The 22,292-nt window shown below is 40.7% G+C and overlaps 1 protein-coding gene across 3 annotated transcripts in view; it reads right to left on the reverse strand.

The window, feature by feature from the left end:
• The window catches only part of LOC129624676 (ATP-binding cassette sub-family C member 4-like), a 169,568-nt gene that overhangs the window by 67,539 nt on the left and 79,737 nt on the right, over positions 1-22,292 (reverse strand). For 2 of the 3 annotated variants that reach the window (XM_055542844.1, XM_055542845.1), the window contains 2 exons: positions 12,876-13,022; positions 10,759-10,838 (listed from right to left, as the gene is read on the reverse strand). In XM_055542844.1, the coding sequence (XP_055398819.1) occupies positions 10,759-10,838; positions 12,876-13,022 (227 nt within the window). Of the gene's footprint in view, positions 1-9,184; positions 9,482-10,758; positions 10,839-12,875; positions 13,023-22,292 lie in introns of those variants that run through there. The other variant, XM_055542846.1, reaches the window with a different exon arrangement.

Genomic DNA, 22,292 nt, shown 5'->3' on the forward strand with positions numbered 1-22,292 from the left:
GCAAAGTAATGTCTCTGCTTTTCAATATGCTATCTAGATTGGTCATAACTTTCCTTTCAAGGAGTAAGCGTCTTTTAATTTCATGGCTGCAATCACCATCTGCAGTGATTTTGGAGCCCCAAAAAATAAGTCTGACACTGTTTCCACTGTTTCCCCATCTATTTCACATGAAGTGATGGGACCAGATGCCATGATCTTCATTTTCTGAATGTTGAACTTTAAGCCAATTTTTTCAATCTCCACTTTCACTTTCATCAAGAGGCTTTTTAGGTCCCTCTTCACTTTCTGCCATAAGGGTGGTGTCATCTGCATATCTGAGGTTATTGATATTTCTCCCGGCAATCTTGATTCCAGCTTTGCTTCATCCAGCCCAGCGTTTCTCATGATGTACTCTGCATATAAGTTAAATAAGCAGGGTGACAATATACAGCCTTGATATACTTTTTTTCCTATTTGGAACCAGTCTGTTGTTCCATGTCCAGTTCTAACTGTTGCTTCCTGACCTGCATACAGGTTTCTCAAGAGGCAGGTCAGATGGTCTGGTATTTCCATCTCTTTCAGAATTTTCCATAGTTTATTGTGATCCACACAGTCAAAGGCTTTGGCATAGTCAATAAAGCAGAAATAGATGTTTTTCTGGAACTCTCTTGCTTTTTTGATGATCCAGCAGATGTTGGTAATTTGATCTCTGGATCCTCTGCCTTTTCTAAAACCAGCTTGAACATCTGGAAGTTCACCGTTCATGTATTTCTGAAGCCTGGCTTGGAGAAATTTGAGCATTACTTTACTAGCATGTGAGATGAGTGCAATTGTGCAGAAGTTTGAGCATTCTTTGCATTGCCTTTCTTTGGGATTGGAATGAAAACTGACCTTTTCCAGTCCTGTGGCCACTGCTGAGTTTTCCAGTTTTGCTGACATATTGAGTGCAGCACTTTCACAGCATCATCTTTCAGGATTTGAAATAGCTCCACTGGAATTCCATCACCTCCACTAGCTTTATTCATGGTGATGCTTTCTAAGGCCCACTTGACTTCACATTCCAGGATGTCTGGCTAGAGGTGAGTGATTAGTTTGGCCATAACTTTTCTTCCAAGGAGGAAGTGTCTTTGAATTTCATGGCTGCAGTCACCATCCACAGTGATTTTGGAGCCCAAAACTTAAAGTTTGACACTGTTTCCACTGTTTCCCCGTCTATTTGCCATAAAGTGATGGGACCAGATGTCATGATCTTAGCTTTCTGAATGTTGAGTTTTAAGCCAAATATTTCACTCTCCTCTTTCACTTTCATCAAGAGGCTCTTTAGTTCTCCTTTGCTTTCTGCCATAAGGGTGGTGTCATCTGCATATCTAAGTTTACTACGGGCAATCTTGATTCCAACTTGTGCTTCATCCAGTCCAGCATTTCTCATGATGTACTCTGCATATATGTTAAATAAGCAGGGTGACAATATACAGCCTTGACATACTTCTTTCCCCATTTGGAACCAGTCTGTTGTTCCATGTCCTGTTCTAACTGTTGCTTCTTTCTTGCATACCGATTTCTCAGGAGGCAGGTCAGGTGGTATGGTAATCCCATCTCTTTAAGCAGAAGACCCATTATTAACACTCTCAGCGCTCTAAAGTTAGGTTACATACCTCAGGTTTCATGCGACTATATTGTGAAATAATTTCAAGTGGTTGTCTCTGACATTTACTTGTAGATGTAATACTATAGCCACCCTCATTGTGGATTGAATATAATATAATATATATATATATATATATATATATATATAAAATCATGGCATGTGGTCCCATCACTTCATGTGAAATAGATGGGAAACAGTGGAAACAGTGTCAGACTTTCTTTTTTTGGGCTCCAAAATCACTGCAGATGGTGACTGCTGCCATGAAATTAAAAGACGCTTACTCCTTGGAAGGGAAGTTATGATCAACCTAGATAGCATATTGAAAAGCAGAGATGTTACTTTGCCAACAAAGGTCTGTCTAGTCAAGGCTATGGTTTTTCCAGTGGTCATGTATGGATGTGAGAGTTGGACTGTGAAGAAAGCTGAGTGCCAAAGAATTGATGCTTTTGAACTGTGGTGTTGGAGAAAACTCTTGAGAGTCCCTTGGACTGCAAGGAGATCCAACCAGTCCATTCTAAAGCAGATCAGTCCTGGGTTTTCATTGGAAGGACTGATGCTAAAGCTGAAACTCCAGTACTTTGGCCACCTCATGCGAAGAGTTGACTCATTGGAAAAGGCTCTGATGCAGGGATGGATTGGGGCAGGAGGAGAAGTGGACGACAGAGGATGAGATGGCTGGATGGCATCACTTACTCAATGGACATGAGTCTGAGTGAACTCTGGGTGTTTGTAATGGACAAGGAGGCCTGGTGTTCTGTGATTCATGGGGTGGCAAAGAGTCGGACACGACTGAGTGACTGAACTGAACTGAACTGAAACAGTGTATGTGTTTACAGTTATATGAATATACATTTCTGATTTTTTTTTATTGCCAGCTATCTCAAACCCTTTATAGAAGTTGGCAGAAGATGAAAACAGTATCTAAACAAAAAGTCATTTGAAAAAGGAAACAAAAGATTCTGGGGTGCAATACACATCCCTTCCTTGAAACCAACCTCATTTCTTCCTCCTACATTCCCAGGAATTCCAAGAAACCCAGTTAAAGCTACACATATAATTCCCCCCATTTACTTGGATTTCAGGCCCATATGATGGCCCATATCACCATGGCCAGTGTTTCTACACCTCTGTCACACTGGCTGAGACAATAATGGGTATATAGAAAGAAACATATTGTCCCAGAAGCAAGTGACTCAAGTACTGATGCCCCCCAAATAAAGAGAATCATTATTTTTATATATTTACCATTTGGAGCACACTGTTTGGAAAATTATATCCAAAGTCTGTGAATCCACATGAACTAACAACAACAAAAAACTTCTTAGATGAAATCTTTCACTTTAGAGAAAATGGTGATTTTTTTACAATTCAGAAAAATTCTTTAGTTTGCAGAGAATGACAGCCTACACCTAGAGAGGATATTCCACTAGCCCAGTATTGTGCTGAGACAGGGTTTAGAACAAATCTCCCTGCATATTAACAGGGAGGGTAAGACTCCACACCCACTCTCAATCTTAGTAAAAAGTGGGATATACCAACAACATGAAAAGATGGTAATGGGAATTAAATGAGGTCACACACATAAAGTGTTAACCAGTTCATGCATAACAAATAGAAGCTCTAACTCCATCATTACCACCATCAGGTGCTCTGGGTGCCAGCAGCCAGGGGAGGAGGGATGAGGTGTTCATAGATTAATGAGCCTAAAGAATCTTAAGAATCTCATGAAGTTGGGCCCTAACAGGCCTCTCATTCTAACCACTAGAACAGTTTAGTATTATCCAAGAACATATCAGAGCAGGTGCAATTTTTCTTAGATGTGGTGATGAGGTCACATGTACCAAAGTGACTGTGGCTTTTCTTTGGTCACAGTGAAATTCACATCTGAGGTATATTTTGTTTGAAGATGCACTTTTAAAATAATATGACCAATAAACTTCATGCCTACTACAGTTTTTGTCCTCTCTGAATTATCTATCTAACTCTAAGCCTTCCAAAGACTGACAAATTTTGGGACATGGCAGTAAGTAACATTTTTTTCAGATGTTTCTTTTATTTTTTAATATATATTTTAAAGAGATGTTTCTTTTCTTATTCTGTATCATTTTTCTCTTTCAAGTTATCCTTTTTCTGAGTGAAGACTTGCTTTTTTGAAACTCCTAAGCACTTATGGGAGACTAAGGGGAAAACTGCTGGACCTCTGAATCAACAAAACCAAACAAAATTATTCAATATAGACCAAAGAGAAGATCAATTTGACATTTACTATTTTATGCACCATGAACTGGTACATTGATACTAGTGGAAGTACAAAATCTGTATTTTGTAAACTCATGAATCTCAAGAAGTTGAACTGTGTCCACTCCAGGTCGGCATTCTTGGTGGGAGCAAGTAGCCTGGTTAGGTTGTCAGGAAGACTAAGGCAGAGGATAGGTCCCCACCACCTATGTAAGGAAGTCCCATGAGCATATTTCATCCTCCAAAAGGATGCTGTGTTGTGAGCAGCTGTTTATGACAAGCCACACTGGTTTCTAAATGATTTGTAAGTGAAATATACAAAAAAGAAAAGAAAAGAATGCTTATGAAAATGTTAATGGTTTTCTTTAAAAGTCTGTCCAACCAAAAAACTTGAAAAATAAGACTTTGCTTTATTGCTAGAGGCTATGGGATTTCTTTGGAATGAATGATGCTAAAGCTGAAACTCCAGTACTTTGGCCACCTCATGCAAAGAGTTGACTCATTGGAAAAGACTCTGATGCTGGGAGGGATTGCGGGCAGGAGGAGAAGGGGACGACAGAGGATGAGATGGCTGGATGGCATGACTGACTCAATGGACGTGAGTCTGAGTGAACTCTGGAAGTTGGGGATAGACAGGGAGGCCTGGCATGCTGCGATTCATGGGGTCGCAAAGAGTCGGACATGACTGAGCGACTGAACTGAACTGATGACAAGTTTTCTCATAACACAGAGATCCACAATTCTCTAGATCTAGCCAACAAGCAAAGAAGTAATGGTTATGCCATGCTTCCAAATACCGATAATGGATGACACTTCATAAGACTTGTCATGAGTCCAAATCTCAAGTATTTCAAAAGGTTTATATAATCTCATTCTCACATCAATATGAGGAGGGATTATCCTTTCCATTTGCAAGCAGGAAACTGATACTCAGAGAGGCTTATTGATTTGCCCAAATTCAAACAATTCAGTCATTATGACCCCAAGTCTTTTCTTTTAACTGCTGCCTGATACTGTATCACATACAGATACTGTATCACACATAGATACTGTATCATACATCATATATTTCCCCTTCTGTCTGCATTTTCTAACCCTGTTGGGTTTCTTGTGGTTCTATCTGGTCTTTCCCATGAGGGGGCCAGTTCTAGATTCCCAGCTATTTAGGGAATAACAGCCTGTTCAGTTCAGAGAGCAGAATGATCATTAAAAGATCTTAAAAGTGCTCACTGGGCTTCCCTGGTGGCTCAGTAGTAAAGAATCTGCCTGCCAATGCAGGAGATGTGGGTTTGATCACTGGATCAGGAAGATCCTCTGGAGAAGGAAATGGCAACCCACTCCAGTATTCTTGCCTGGGAAATCCCATGGACAGAGGAGCCTGGAGCACTGCAGTCCATGGGGTCAAAAGGAGTTGAACGCAACTAAGCAACTAAATGGCAACAGCAGCGGTTCATTCTGTTCATAGTTTTTCAGGCACTCTGTCTACCAGATCTAATTCCTTGAATCTATTCATCACCTCCATTGTATAACCATAAGAGATTTGATTTAGGTCAAACCTGAATGGCCTAGTGGTTTTCCCTACTCTCTTCATTTAAGCCTGAATTTTGCAATAAGGAATTGATGATCAGAGCCATAGTCAGCTGCAGGTCTTGTTTTTGCTGACTGTATAGAGCTTCTCCATTTTCAGCTGAAAAGGACATAATCAATCTGATTTTGGTGTTGATCATTTGGTGATGTCCTTGTGTAGAACTGTCCCTTGTGTTGCTGGAAGAGGGTATTTTCTATGACCAATGTGTTCTCTTGACAAAACTCTGTTAGCCTATGCCCTGCTTCATTTTGTACTCCAAAAGCCAGACTTACCTGTTACTCCAGGTATCTCTTGATTTCCTACTCTTGCATTACATTTCCTTATGATGAAAATGACATCTTTTTTTGGTATTAGATCTAGAAGGTATTGTATGTCTTCATAGAACCAGTCAACTTCAGCTTCTTTGGCATTAGTAGTTGGGGCATAGACTTGTATTACTGTGATGTTGAATGGTTTGCCTTGGAAGAGAACTGAGATCATTCTGTCATTTTTGAGTTTGTACCCAAGGACTGCATTTCAGACTCTTTTGTTAACTATGACAGCTTCTCCATTTCTTCTAAGGGATTCTTGCCCACAGAAATAGATACAATGGTCATCTGAATTAAATTCGCCCATTCCTGTCCATTTTAGTTCACTGATTCCTAAGATGCCAATATTCACTCTTGTCATCTCCTGCTTGACCACATTCAATTTACATTGATTCATGGACCTAACATTCCAGGTCCCTATGCAATATCATCCTTTACAGCATTGGACTTTACTTTTACCAACAGACACATCCACAACTGTGTGTCATTTCCACTTCGGCCCAGCTGCTTCATTCTTTCTGGAGCTGTTAGCAGTTGCCCTCTGCTCTTCCCCAGTAACATACTGGATACCTCCCAACTTGGAGGGCTCATCTTCCAGTGTCATATATTTTTGCCTTTTCATACTGTTCACGGGGCTCTCACAGCAAGAATACTGGAGTGGGTTATCATTTCCTCCTCAAGTGAACCATGTTTTGTCAGAACTCTCCACTATGACCTATCAGTCTTGGGTGGCCCTGAATGGTATGACTCATAGTTTCATTGAGTTACACAACCCTTCACCAGGACAAGGCTGTGACCATTGAAGGAGGAAAGGAAATGAGGATTCAGTCATTTAAGCTCAGCCAAGCTGTTGATTGTTGTTGTTTTCTCTTCCTGAATGAGGGATGTGTGAGGAACAAAGGTTTTGCAATTTGGTTTTCCTCAAAAAATTAAAGCATTTTGCTGAGGGCAGCTGTGTGCAACTTCTGATGCTCAGAGAAGTCCCTCTTTTTTAATTTAATAAGTGATTTTTTTGATATTTTAAAATTTATTTATTTTTAATTGAAGGATAATTAAAATGCCTAAATTTAACTTCCACATCTTACCTTCATTTTCATTTGTCTTATTTGTAGGAAGACTTCTTGGAGGTGATGATTTCAATGACAAAAGCAGTGCATAATTGAGACTCTTTACTCAATGTTATTTGGGACTTTGGAAAACTGTATGAAAATTACGTTAATTTGAAATATTTAGTGTCCAATAGTCAGTTTTGAAAACAACTGGTGTTTATTCTATGAGTCTACATAAAAAAGTGTCCCTTAAAATCTTCAAGAATTACAAACCTAGAATCTCTGTAATACAAACTCATGAGATGATATTTACGGGCCTATAAACTGTATCTGACAATAAATTTAATACAACATAATGCCGGTGTCATCAGACAACTTTTCTCACTTAAAAATACATATGGTGTTTTAAAAATAACTACCCATTACTTAGTGCTCAACATGCATTCAGATGTTATGAAAAGAATAATATTAAAACAACTTCATTTTGCCTTCCTACAATATTTATGGAGTTGGTATTATTTTCTCTATTTTACTGAGAGGAGACTGGCTTTGTGTGGCAGAGACAGGAAGAGGGAGAGCTGGGATTCAAGCTTGGAAAGGGAGACTTTAGGGCTTCCCATGCCACTGTACTTTAAAGTTGTTGACATCATAAATGATTATCAGGTGGAATCACACTACATAAACTGATTTTTTATGCTGCTTTTCCTTCATCCTTTTTGAAATGGTGAACAGCTCCAATTTGCCCAACAACTATAATGTGACCAAACAGGCAACTTCTCTGGTAGACTCAGTGTACAGGATGGTGCACAAACTCATGATTGCCCTCTGTTGGGATGTGGTCTCTGAGTGACATCGTCTGAGTAGATGGACTGTCCTGCAGTGTGGACCACTACTCAGAACCCAGGGTTTCCCTTCCCACACTTGGCATCACTATTACAAAATATTAAATAAATTATCTAATATATCGTTTAAGAGAATGAGAAGGAATTAAATGAGGAAAAGTACACAAAATAAACACTTTAGAAGTAATAAAAATGATCAAGAATCTTCCAAGGTTTATCAAATACACCAAGGATAAGCAGAATCATCAAAAATGAGTTGAAAAAAATTGGCACAAACTATTTCTTTTAAAACAAAACTGAACAACCCCCTTCCAGCCCCTTCCCTTCCCTCCTCTCAGTTGGTGATGGGGAAGAAAGACTGGTTCCCACATAGGAACTCTGCTTCCAGCAGCACCTCCAGCCCCACCATCCACAGCAGCCTTTTCTTTTCATACGGGATCAAAGGTCACCTCCTAGAAGCTCCGCCCACCTCCTGGAGCAGGCTCCCTAACTGCCTCCAGCCCCCACATCCACTTTGCCTTCCAGGACTTCCTCCACAGAGCTCCCACAATTAGGATTCCAAAGGCAGTAAGGGGTGAATCTCTGGATGTCTCCCTCCCAAAGGGAGGCTGAAGGAGACCACCCATGACGGGAGGGGTCTGGCTCACCCCTGTTCTTCAGGACCTCAACTCTAAGCACTGTTTGTTGAAGGGAAGGAGGGAGAGAGGGAAATACCACCCACCACCACACACACACACGCGCAACTCACAAACTGTACACCCCAACAACCAGCAATACCTCCTCAGACCCTACATTCCAGATGGGCCTGTCTCCTACTTCATTCAAACTCCTTCGAGGAGTAGCCAGTCTTCACCTCAACTCCCTCCATACCTCCTGTATTTTCAGCCCTTTGCACTCTGTCCTCCTCACATCTGAAACCTGCTTCTCAGGTCACCAACACCTCCTGATTCCAAATCAACCAACAAGTTTTTACAGACTCACCTTCTCATTTGCACTGAGCAGATCTGTCCTTCCTTGATTCCCCAACCTACTTCCTTCTTTCTCTCTTGCTGTTCACTGTGTCTCCTCTCCTCCCCTTCTCTCTCTGCTTTTTCTCTGATATCGAGTCTTCTTATATTGGCCCCTAAAAATGCTTCACTCTCTCTGGTCAATCTTGTCATTTTCACAGATTCAGCTACTACCTGCTCAGTAAAGGGTACACAGGCTCCATGCTCATCCCAGGTCTCTTCCTCAAACACCAAACTCTTACTTCCAATGACCTACAAGACACCTCCACCTTCAACTTCAAGATAATTGAACTACAAGTGGCAGAGCTGGGATTGAAAATCAGCAAGACTGGAATTTTCCCTCCTCTTTAATGAGAATGTTTCCTACTGAAATCAGGTAGCATCTGTCCCTATCCCTCTATACTTCATGCAAAAATATGTGACAATCTGACTATGACCACTAACTAACCATGTGCTAGTAAGCACATGGCATAAACCCAAGTTAGCCCACCTTACCATAGAAAAGAAACAACCATTCACAAAATATTTTCAAAGTAATTCACAATCACTGTTAAAATGTGACACAGTTTTCAAGCAAAAATAGTTTCTGGGGATAAATTATATAGTTAAACCCAGAAGGGCACATTTATAAAATAAGTTTGCAGAAGAGAAAAAAAAAAATCAGACATCTTTGCAGTAAAAGTCCTCTGCCTCTGAGTCTCAGCGTAGCTCACACTGGTAACAGTTGAAGCCATGCCCACAGGCTACACTGTCTGCAGTCAGATCTCTGCTGCATTTCTGTGTGCAGCTTTTGACAATGCATTTCATTTCCAAAATTAACACCTGAGAAGAAAAAGAAAATTCCCCACAGACTAAATAACTGAAAAGTAGACAGAATTAAATAAAAGAAAAATACACCCCACATGAGCAATGATACTGAATGAGGAGATGAGAGCGGAGATGACCCTACATCATTCTTTAGAACCTCAAGTTCACAGACAAAAGAAAGACTCGATAGAAGGTATTCCTGTAGGTATTTCTCTCTCTCCCTCTCTTGTTTTAAGACACCTTAAGACAGAGCAATCAACCTGTGAAAATAATAACTGCCTACAAAACAAAAGACATTCTCTGAAATGACTTTGATCCTGGAATCAAATTACTGGCTTAAAGGCTTTGTATCTTTAATAACTGCTCTCTATTGCCCTTGTTGGACTTCCCAGGTGGCTCAGTGGTAAAGAATCTGGCTGCCAATGAAGGAGACACAGGTTTGATCCCTGGGTCAGGAAGATCCCCTGAACAAGGTAATTGCAACCCACTCAAGTATTCTTGCCTTAGAAATCCCATGGACAGAGGAACCTCACGGGCTATAGTTCATAGGGTCACAAAAGAGTCAGACACAATTTAGCAACTAAACAACATTTTCCTCATTAAAGTATTATTTTCACCTTATTTTTACCAATCTTTTCTTAGTAAGTAACCACAACTGGCTTTATCCAAATAAAATAGTGCAGTAAATATTTGTCCTCTGTGGTAATACAATGCATTGTGCATGTCTGACTCTTTGCAACCCTATGGACTATAGCCCGCCAGGCTCCTCTGCCCATGGAATTTTCCAGGCAAGAATTCTGGAATGGATTGCCATTTCCTTCTCCAGAGGATCTTCTTGACCCAAGGATTGAACTCTTGTCTCTTGTGTCTCCTGCATTGGCAAGTGAATTCTATAACACTGAGCCACCTGGGAAGCCCAATACAATGCATAATTTAATTTATCTAGGCTATCTTTCCATGAGAGGTGATTTTTTTCTCTATTATGAAATGTGCTCCCAATAAGGGAATACACACCAGACACCTGGAAGGCAGAGGGAGAACCACTTACCCAGCCTGTCGCTGCTTCAGACCAACCTTGATGTGACTGGGTAGCCACTCCTGCCCCAGGTGTCACTCATGTTAGCTCAGCCTCCCAATCACAACTGCACCTTTCTCTCATAAATATAACCTTTACTGAGGATAACAGGGCATATCACCAGGCTGAAAGCCTACCCTCAGCCCCTGTGAGAAGGCCTTGAGAAACAGGCACTCTGCTCTTCCCTGGGAGAACTCTGACAGGACTGGTACATTACCTGGATGAAATCTTGAAATATCAGGGGCAGCAAGTCATCCATATGCCCAATGTCTTTTGAGAAGCGATTTAAAATCCTTCCTGCAAGAACAGGATACAAGAAAATACTCATTTCCTCATATAGGAGCCTTAAGAAAAACAATATGTGCACAAATCAAAACAATATTTTTAAAGCACATGTATTTAGGGATTTCTCTGATGATACAGTGGATAGGAATCTGCTTGCCAATGCAGGGGACATTACAAATTCCACTTTTGAAAATAAAAGATAAGAAAGAGTTCAATTTAATATACCACTAAAAGAGTAAGTAATTTACAGCCCCTAAGCCTTTGGGGCAAAGCAGGCCTATCTTTGCAATACTTATTTGGGCTTCTATTTTCTTGAAGGAATGAAGTCGTGCTAAGAGCTAAAGGAGGGGGACACAAGATAAATATTAGTGTGCTGACTGCTCTAAGATTAGTGGCCTTCAGGATTTAAACTTGATCCCAAGTCCTTGAATAATAAGTAAGTCAGCATCTGGAGAAGCCTACAGGTCTTGAATATAAACAGCCTGGTTAACTGTGGTCATGAACACTCAGAGGCTGTGAGAACAGAAATTCAATCCCACTTAAAGCTCCCAACTTTGTGACTATAGTTTTCACACTAACAGGCAAAGTGGAGCAACTTCACACCCATAATAGCATGGACTCCTCCAATCCCTTCCTCACTCTGGCTTCATAATAAGATGAGATCTGTGTGGGCCTCTGCAGTTTACCATCCTGTGCTCTGCTCGCTGCCTGGACTAAACAACATGTGCTGAATAAATCTGCACAAGATGCTGCCCTCAACATTCTTATTTAATCCCCACAACAGTCTTGTGGAACAGAAAGGGCAGTGGTTATTCCCATTTCACAGGAGAGAAGTTCTCAGACACCATGTCGTCATCCTCACTGAGGTTCATTAGGCACTGACCCTGTGCTAAGTGCTGTGAATTTTTAACCTGCTTAATGCCCACAATACCAAGATACTGGTGAGTGTGTGAACAGTATCCTCATTTTACAGGTAAGAAGATCAAGACACAGAGAAATTAAATAACTAGCACAGAAGTGTTAACTATAACTATTACTATTAGTAACTAGCAACAGGACTGAACCCAGCCAGTTGGTTCCAGAGTCCACACTTAAGACCATGACAGCATCCTGCCTGGAGATTTGCCTGGCCAGGAGAATCTACCTGCTTTGGCCTCAGTCACATGCCAAGTTGATAACCAGTCTGAGCCTACACTTGTCCTCTTTCCAGTCACATCCTTGCCTCAACAGGTCCTGTCAATCATCACCTGTGAGAAAACAAAGTCACCCTGGGCCTCAGCACAAGTACAACCAACTGAACAGAGTGGGCATGTTCACTAAAGAACTGACTCTTCACAGAAACCCATGTCAGGAGGCTGTCTCCTGAAGCAATACAGGTCAAAGGCCTCCAAGCAGCAGAAGCAACCACTGGGAAACCATCAGGGAAACTCTTACTTAATACTGAAGATCCACCTGCTATGTACCACAAAACCTCTTAAATGTAACCAAAAGTCCATTATAAAACTAGAGAGTTGATTTTATTGATGATGATGTATACTTTTAACTGATCTTGTGTTTTAATCAATTTTCCATTACCATTTAGGTAAACCTCAAAATATGAGCACATGTTAGACCTCTGTGATCCCAGAAATGGATGCACAATGAAAAAGAGAAACACACAGCCTGTCTCCTATAGAGATGTTCCTGGAAGAAGGGCCTTCCTAGTTAGCTTAACATTATTAACACAGGAACATTTCAACAACTAGTCAAAAATATTTCAACACATTTGCATCATATCTTGGGTGCTTCATATGTCTTACAAATGGATTCATAAATCATCCTGCAAAGTAAACATTCATTTATCTTTAGAGACACACATAAATTGGAATAAAAGGTTACATACTCCTATTCAGATTTTCTCTGGTAGGAAAAAATATCAGTGAAGCTTTTCATAGAATATGAATGGTGATTTTCTTCTAAGCATCTCTTCCATTTTCAAATATCAAATGTAATCAGGAACTAAATGTGTTAACAAGACATATTTACTGAGAAACTTGGTGTCTGACTAACCTTTTGGATTTCTATAGAAGAACAATACTGGAGCTCTCAAAATGGACCACAGCATTTTGTTGTGCAAAGTTTGTGAAGAGTTAACAAGGATGTAGAATATCAACAGAGACCTTGTGATGCCAAAAAGGATGGTAGAAAAAGTTAAACCTGAAATAAAAAAACATCACTTAGCACAAGATCTCTGCCTATCCTCAGTGATGTTAAAGCATGGAAGACAGTTCATAAAGATATTGTGTATTTTATTCTATAAATAAGATTTATATAAAAATTTACACATGTAGACTATAGAATAAATTTATACATATATAAATGTATATATATGTAAATATACATATGAAATGGGTTGTATAAGAACTTGATGCTGTCACAAAATACATTTATAAAGAAGAATATGAAAATTACTATTTTCCTCTCACTAAATAGAAACAACACAGGAGGGAAGAGTCTTATATAAATTAGTTTCATTCTAGGCTTTCCTAATTCACTTACAAGTCCTAATAAAAACTCACAAGAAAGATAATTACAGGGCTCCCTTGGTAGTTCAGTGTTGGAGAGTCCGTCTGCCAATGCAGGAGACATGGGTTCGATCCCTGACCCAGGTGGATCTCACATGTCTCAGAGCAGCTTAGCCTGTGCTCCATAACTATTGAGCTCGTGCTCTAGACCCTAGGAACTACAACTACTAAAGCCCACTGGCTGCATCTACTGAAGTACACACACCCTAGAGCCCATGTTCTGAAACAAGAGAAGCCATGCAATGAGAAACATGTGCATCACAATTAGAGAGTAGACTCTACCCTTGGCAACTAGAGAAAGTCCACACAGCGATGAAGACCCAGCATAGCCAAAAATAAATAAAACTTAAAAAAAAAAAAAAAACTTTAGTTATTTAAACACTTTTTAAAAACAAAAAGAAAGATAATTATGAAAAATAGTTGATCTTCTTCCCTTTGCCACATTTCAAATCCCACTAGTTACATATTCCACAATCAAAGCATACCTCAGTTTTAGATATCAGCGTGAGAAGGAAGAGGAACAGGAGAAATGACTTACCATTTCCTTGTAAACAGTAAATTTACATGAAAATCTACTTCTATGTAAAGTAGCTACTTGAGAACCTACTTTTATAGCACAGAAAATTCTACTCAGTGGTGACCTAAATGAGAAGGAAATAAAAAAAAAATGGGGATATATGTGTACTGTACATATGACAGATGGCACTTTGTTGTACAGCAAAATCTCACACGACACTGTAAAGCAACTATACTCCAGTGAAAACTAATAAAAATAAAATAAATTAAAAAATAATATAGTAATTTCTAGGTCCAAGTAGTTTTAAAGAGTACGGAAGGACCATATTAAGTTGCAAACAGACAACTTAGTTGTTTGCAACTAGCAATTAGTTTGCAAACTATTGCTATTCAAGAAATAGCAAGAAACTATTATATTTTGACAAGAGATAATTATAACCTAAATAATAATTTATAGATAATCTAAACAAACAACTAACCTCTCACTAAGTGTTTTAAGGAAACACAAAGCATTTGTAAATAAATACTATCATTTAATTTTTTTTATCAATGATAAGTGAGCATCACTATGCATATAAAACCACATCCAAAGTCATAAGGAGCAGCCATGAGGAGATACCCCACATCCAAGGTCAGAGAAAGCCTAGTAAGATGGTAGGCACTGGAGTGGCTGTGAGGAGATACCCCATGTCTAAGGGTAAAGGAGCAGCCCCAGAAAGATGGTAGAAGGGGCGAATTCACATTTAGAATCAAACCCCATTCCCACCAGAGATGCTCAGAGGGCTCAAATGAACCTTGTGTGCACCAGGACCCAGAGTCCCCACAGAGACTGACACAGAACTGTGTTTGAGCATCTCCTGTGGAGGTACGAGTCGGCAGTGGTCTGCCGCAGGGACAGGGGCTCTGGGTGTGGGTATGGCATCAGTCCTCTTGGAGGAGGTCGCCATTAACCCCACCATAGAGCTGGCAGAACTTACATAGGACTGGGAAATAGACTCTTGGAGGGCAAAACAGAATCTTGTGCACCAGGACCAAGGAGGAAGGAACAGTGACCCCACAGGAGACTTGCCAATGGGTGTCCAGGAGTTTCCAGTGAAGGTGTGGGTCAGTAGTGGCCTGCAGCAGGGTTGGGGGCACGGTCTGTAGCATTAAATGCATGGGATCTTTTGAGGGAAGTCACCATTATATTCATTCAGTTCAGTTCAGTTCAGTTCATTCGCTCAGTCGTGTCTGACTCTATGCGACCCCATGAATTGCAGCACGCCAGGCCTACCTGTCCATCACCAACTCGTGGAGTTCACTCAAACTCATGTCCATCAAGTCGGTAATGCCATCCAGACATCTTATCCTCTGTCGTCCCCTTCTCCTCCTGCCCCCAATCCCTCCCAGCATCAGGTTATTTTCCAATGAGTCAACTCTTCATATGAGGTGGCCAAAGGATTGGAGGTTCAGCTTTAGTATCAGACCTTCCAATGAACACCCAGGACTGATCTCCTTTAGGATGGACTGTTTGGATCTCCTTGCAGTCCAAGGGACTCTCAAGAGTCTTCTCCAGCACCACAGTTCAAAAGCATCAATTCTACAGTGCTCAGCTTTCTTCACAGTCTAATTATCACATCCATACATGACTACTGGAAAACCATAGCCTTGACGAGACAGACCTTTGTTGGCAAAATAATATCTCTGCTTTTGAATATGCTGTCTAGGTTGGTCATAACTTTCCTTCCAAGGAGTAAGCGTCTTTTAATTTCATGGCTGCAATCACCATCTGCAGTGATTTGGGAGCCCCAAAATATAAAGTCTGACACGGTTTCCACTGTTTGCCCATCTGTTTCCCATGAAGTGATGGGACCAGATACCATGATCTTCGTTTTCTGAATGTTGAGCTTTAAGCTAACTTTTTCACTCTCCTCCTTCACTTTCATCAAGAGGCTTTTCTCTTCACTTTCTGCCATAAGGGTGGTATCATCTGTATATCCGAGGTTATTGATATTTCTCCTGGCAATCTTTATTCCAGCTTGTGCTTCATCCAGCTCAGCATTTCTCATTATGTACACTGTGTATAAGTTAAATAAGCAGTGTGGCAATATACAGCCTTGACATACTCTTTTTCCTATTTGGAACCAGTCTGCTGTTCCATGTCCTGTTCAAGCTGTTGCTTCCTGACCTGCATATAGGTTTCTCAAGAGGCAGGTCAGGTGGTCTGGTATTCCCATCTCTTTCAGAATTGTCCACAGTTTATTGTGATCCACACAGTCAAAGGCTTGGCATAGTCAATAAAGCAGAAATAGATGTTTTTTCTGGAACTCTCTTGCGTTTTTGATGATCCAGCACATGTTGGCAATTTGATCTCTGGCTCCTCTGCCTTTTCTAAAACCAGCTTGAACATCTGGACGTTCACGGTTCACATATTGCTGAAGCCTGGCTTGGAGAATTTGGAGCATTACTTTACTAGCGTGTGAGATGAGTGCAATTGTGCGGTAGTTTGAGCATTCTTTGGCATTGCCTTTCTTTGGGATTGGAATGAAAACTGACCTTTTCCAGTCCTGTGGCCACTGTTGAGTTTTCTAATTTGCTGGCATATTGAGTGCAGCACTTTAACAGCATCATCTTTCAGGATTTGAAATAGCTCAACTGGATTTCCATCACCTCCACTAGCTTTGTTCATAGTCCTGCTTTCTAAGGCCCACTTGACTTCACATTCCAGGATGTCTGCCTCTAGGTGAGTGATCACACCATCGTGATTATCTGGGTCGTGAAGCTCTTTTTTGTACAGTTCTCATGCATTGGAGAAGGAAATGGCAACCCACTCCAGTGCTCTTGCCTGGAGAATCCCAGGGATGGGGGAGCCTGGTGGGCTGCCGTCTATGGGGTTGTATAGAGTCAGACACGAGTGAACTGACTTAGCAGCAGCGGCAGCAGCAGCAGGTGTATTCTTGCCACCTCTTCTTAATGTCTTCTGTTTCTGTTAGGTCCATACCATTTCTGTCCTTTATCAAGCCCATCTTTGCATGAAATATTGCCTTGGTATCTCTAATTTTCTTGAAGAGATCTCTAGTCTTTACCATTCTGTTGTTTTCCCCCATTTCTTTGCATTGATTGCTGAGGAAGGCTTTCTTATCTTTCCTTGCTATTCTTTGGAACTCTGCATTCAGATGCTTATATCTGTCCTTTTCTCCTTTGCTTTTTGCTTCTCTTCTTTTCACAGCTATTTGTAAGGCCTCCCCAGACAGCCATTTTGCCTTTTTGCGTTTCTTTTTCTTGGGGATGGTCTTGATCCCTGTCTTCTGTACAATGTCATAAACCTCCGAACATAGCTCATCAGGCACTCTATTAGATCTAGTCCCTTAAATCTATTTCTCACTTCCACTGTATAATCATAAGGGATTTGATTTAGGTCATACCTGAATGGTCTAGTGATCTTCCCTACTTTCTTCAACTTAAGTCTGAATTTGGCAATAAGGAGTTCACGATCTGAGCCACAGTCAGCTCTCGGTCTTGTTTTTGCTGACTGTATAGAGCTTCTCCATCTTTGGCTGCAAAGAATATAATCAATCTGATTTCAGTGTTGACCATCTGGTGATGTCCATGTGTAGAGTCCTCTCTTGTATTTTGAAAGAGGGTGTTTGCTATGACCAGTGCATTGTCTTGGCAAAACTCTCTTAGCCTTTGCCCCGCTTCATTCTGTACTCCAAGGCCAAATTTGCCTGTTACTCCAGGTGTTTCTTGACTTCCTACTTTTGCATTCCAGTTCCATATAATGAAAAGGACATCTTTTTGGGGTGATAGTACTAAAAGGTCAGGACTTTCCTGGTGGCGCAGATGCTAAAACGTCTGTCTACAATGTGGGAGACCCGGGTTCAATCCCTGGGTCAGGAAGATCCCCTGGAGAAGGAAATGGCAATCCACTCCAGTACTATTGCCTGGAAAATCCCATGGACAGAGGAGCCTGGTAGGCTGTAGTCCATGGGGTCGAAAAGAGTCAGACAGAGCAACTTCACTTTCACTTTCTAAATGGTCTTGTAGGTCTTCATACCTCCACCATGCTATGCTAAGTCACTTCAGTCGTGTCCAACTCTGTGCGACCCCATAGATGGCAGCCCACCAGGCTCCCCCGTCCCTGGGATTCTCCAGGCAAGAACACTGGAGTGGGCTGCCATTTCCTTCTCCAATGCATGAAAGTGAAAAGTGAGAGTGAAGTCGCTCAATCGTGTCCAACTCTTAGGGACCCCATGGACGGCAGCCTAACAGGCTCCTCCATCCATGGGATTTTCCAAGCAAGAGTACTGGAGTGGGGTGCCATAGTTTATCTTTATTACCTCCATCATAGTTTGGCCCAAGGTAAATATCAGGGAGGGAACACAGCTCCACCCATCAACAGAAAATTGGATTAAAGATTTACTGAGCATAGCCCTGCCCATCAGAACAGGACCCAGTATCCCCCTCAGTCAGTCTCTCCCATCAGGAAGCTTCCATAAGCTTCTTATCATTCTCCATCAGAGGGCAGACAGACTGAAAGCCACAATCACAAAAAACTAACCAATCTAATTACATGGACCACAGCCTTGTCTAACTCAATGAAACTATGAGCCATGCCATGTAGGAGTACCTAAGACTGATGGGTCATGGTGGAGAGTTCTGATAAAATGTGATCCACTGGAGAAGGCAACAGTAAATCACTTCAGTATTCCAGCCTTGAGAACCCCATGAACAGTATGAAAAGGCAAAAAGATAGGACACTGAAAGATGAACTCCCCATGTTGGTAGGTACCCAATATGCTACTAGAGAACAGTGGAGAAATAACTCCAGAAAGAATGAAGAGATGGAGCCAAAACAAAAACAACACCCAGTTGTAGATGTGACTGGTAATGGAAGCAAGGTCTGATGCTGTAAAGAGCAATATTGCAAAGGAACCTGGACTGTTAGGTCCATGAATCCAGGCAAATTGGAAGTGATCAAACAGGAGATGGCAATAGTGAATGCCATCGAATTCCTAAAATTCGACATTTTAGGAATCAGCAAACTAAAATGGACTGGAATGGGTGAATGTGACTCAGAAGAACTTTATATCTACTACTGTTCACGGGAATCCATTAGAAGAAATGGAGTAGCCATCATATTCAATGAAAGAGTCCGAAATGCAGTACTTGAATGCAATCTCAGAAAACACAGAATGATCTCTGTTCGTTTCCAAGGCAAATCATTCAGTATCATGGCAATCCAAGTCTATGCCCTGACCAGTAATGCTGAAGAGGCTGAAGTTGAACAGTTCTATGAAGGCCTACAGGACCTTCTAGAATTAACACCCAAAAAAGATGTCCTTTTCATTATAGGGGACTGGAATGCAAAATTAGGAAGTCAAGAAACACACAGAGTAACAGGCAAATCTGGCCTTGGAGTACAGAATGAAGCAGGGCAAAGGCTCTTGGCATTCTGCCAAGAGAATACACTGGTCATAGCAAATACCTTCTTCCAACAACACAAGAGAAGACTCTACACATGGACATAACCAGATGGTCAACATCAAACTCAGATTGATTATATTCTTTGCAGCCAAAGATGGAGATGCTCTATACAGTCAGCAAAAACAAGACTGGGAGCTGACTGTGGCTCAGATCATGAATTCATTATTGCCAAATTCAGACTTAAATTGAAGAAAGTAGGGAAAACCACTAGACCATTCAGGTGTGACCTAAATCAAATTTCTTATGATTATACAGTGGAAGTGAGAAATAGATTTAAGGGACTAGATCTGATAGAGTACCTGATGAACTATGGATGGAGGTTCATGACATTGTACAGTAGACAAGGAGCAAGACCTCCCCAAGAAAAAGAAATGAAAAAGAACAAAATGGCTGATGAGGCCTTACAAATAGCTGTGAAAAGAAAAAAAGCAAAAAGCAAAAGAGAAAGGAAAGATACACCCATTTAAATGCAGAGTTCCAAAGAATAGCAAGGAGAGATAAAAAAGCCTTCCTCAGTGATCAGTGCAAAGAAATAGAGAAAAACAATAGAAAGGGAAAGACTAGAGATCCGTTCAAGAAAATTAGAGGTACCAAGGGAACATTTCATGCAAAGATGGGCTTAATAAAGGTCAGAAATGGTATGGACTTAACAGAAGCAGAAGATATTAAGAAGAGGTGACAACAATACACAGAAGAAATGTACAAAAAAGATCTTCACAACCCAGATAACCAGGATGGTGTGATCACTCACCTAGAGCCAGACATCCTGGAATGTGAAGTCAAGTGGGCCTTAGGAAGCATCACTATGAACAAAGCTAGTGGAGGTGATGGAAATCCAGTTGAGCTATTTCAAATCCTAAAAGATGATACTGTGAAAGTTCTGCATTTAATATATCAGCAAATTTGGAAAACTCAGCAGGGGCCACAGGACTGGAAAAGGTCAGTTTTCATTCCAATCCCAAAGAAAGGAAATGAATGCTCAAACTATTGCACATTTGCTCTCATCTCACACGCTAGCAAAGTAATGTTCAAAATTCTTCAAGCCAGGCTTCAGCAATACATGAACAATGAACTTTCAGATGTTCAAGCTGGAAAAGGCAGAGGAACCAGAGATCAAATTGCCAACATCCTCTGGATCATCAAAAAAGCAAGAGAGTTCCAGAAAAACATCTATTTCTGCTTTATTGACTACTCCAAAGCCTTTGACTGTGTGGATCACAATAAACTGTGGAAAATTCTGAAAAAGATGGGAATACCAAACCACCTGACCTGCCTCTTGACATATCTGTATGCAGGTCAGAAGCAACAGTTAGAACTGGACATAAAACAACAGACTGGTTCCAAATAGGAAAAGGAGTATGTCAAGGCTGTATTTTGTCATCATGCTTATTTAACTTATATGCAGAGTACATCATGAGAAACGCTGGACTGGATGAAGTACAAGCTGGGATAAAGATTACTTGGAGAAATATCAATAACCTCAGATATGCAGATGACATTACCCTTACTGTAGAAATTAAGAACTAAAGAGCCTCTTGATGAAAGTGAAAGAGGAGAGTGAAAAAGTTGGCTTAAAGCTCAACATTCAGAAAACGAAAATCATGGCATCTGGTTCCATCACTTAATGGCAAATAGATGGGGAAACAGTGGAAACAGTGACAGACTTTATTTTTTGGGACTCCAATATCACTGCAGATGGTGATTGCAGCCATGAAATTAAAAGATGCTTACTCCTTGGAAGAAAAGTTATGACCAACGTAGACAGCATATTAAAAAGCAGAGATATTTCTTTGCCAACAAAGGTCTGTCTAGTCAAGGCTATGGTTTTTCCAGTAGTCATATATGGATGTGAGATTTGGACTATAAAGAAAGCTGAGTGCTTAAGAATTAATGCTTTGGAACTATGATGTTGGAGAAGATTCTTGAGAGTTCCTTGGACTGCAAGGAGATCCAACCAGTCCATCCTTAGGAAAATAAGTCTGGAATGTTCATTGAAAGAACTGATGTTGAAGCTGAAACTCCAATACTTTGGCCACCTGATGCGAAGAGCTGACTCATTTAAAAGGGCCCTGATGCTGGGAAAGATTGAGGTCAGGAGGAGAAGGGGACAACAGAGGATGAAATGGTGGGATGGTATCACTGACTCAATGAACATGAGTTTGAGTAAACTCTGGGAGTTGGTGAAGGACAGGGAAGCCTGGTGTGCTGCAGTACATGGGCTCGCAATGAGTCAGACACGACTAAGCAACTTATCTGAACGGAACTGATGCATATAAAAATGAAAATAGCCCTCCGAACATCTCTTCAACTCACAATGGTAAATAAAGGGGTGATGACCCTTGTAATAAATATTCCTTCACATAATTTTCCATTCAGCTGACACATCAGTGTTAAACTCTGAAACCTGCTCAGATTCCTGAATTCCCTCAACAAGCATTTGCCTTAGCCCACTACCCTATATGAATATATAACAGAATCCTTTCCTTCTTCCTTTAAGCCCCCATAGTCCACCAATTAAGAAGGTAAACAGCTAATGCATTTAGGTTTTTTAGCAAGTGATTCATAAAATAAATACCAAATTTCAAAGAGTGGATTTTTATATGACACATTCTTTGTAGAAAGTTTATACAAGTGTTTCCTGTGGGGATATTGTTATTTATTTATTTATTTATTTATTTTTACTGGAATATACTTGCTTTACAATGTTGTGTTAGTTTCTGTACAAGGAAGTAAATCAGCAATATGTACATATATCCCCTCCTCCTATACCTCCCCTCTCAACCAATCCCATCCCTCAATGTCCTCAGACAGCACTGTACTGAGTTCCCTGTACTATCCAGCAAGTTTCCACTAGCTATCTAGTGTATGGTAGTGTATATATGTCAATCCTAACCTGTCCATTCATCTCCTACACCTCCAC

Source organism: Bubalus kerabau, chromosome 12, assembly GCF_029407905.1.
Source record: "Bubalus kerabau isolate K-KA32 ecotype Philippines breed swamp buffalo chromosome 12, PCC_UOA_SB_1v2, whole genome shotgun sequence".
Taxonomy (NCBI): domain Eukaryota; kingdom Metazoa; phylum Chordata; class Mammalia; order Artiodactyla; family Bovidae; genus Bubalus; species Bubalus kerabau.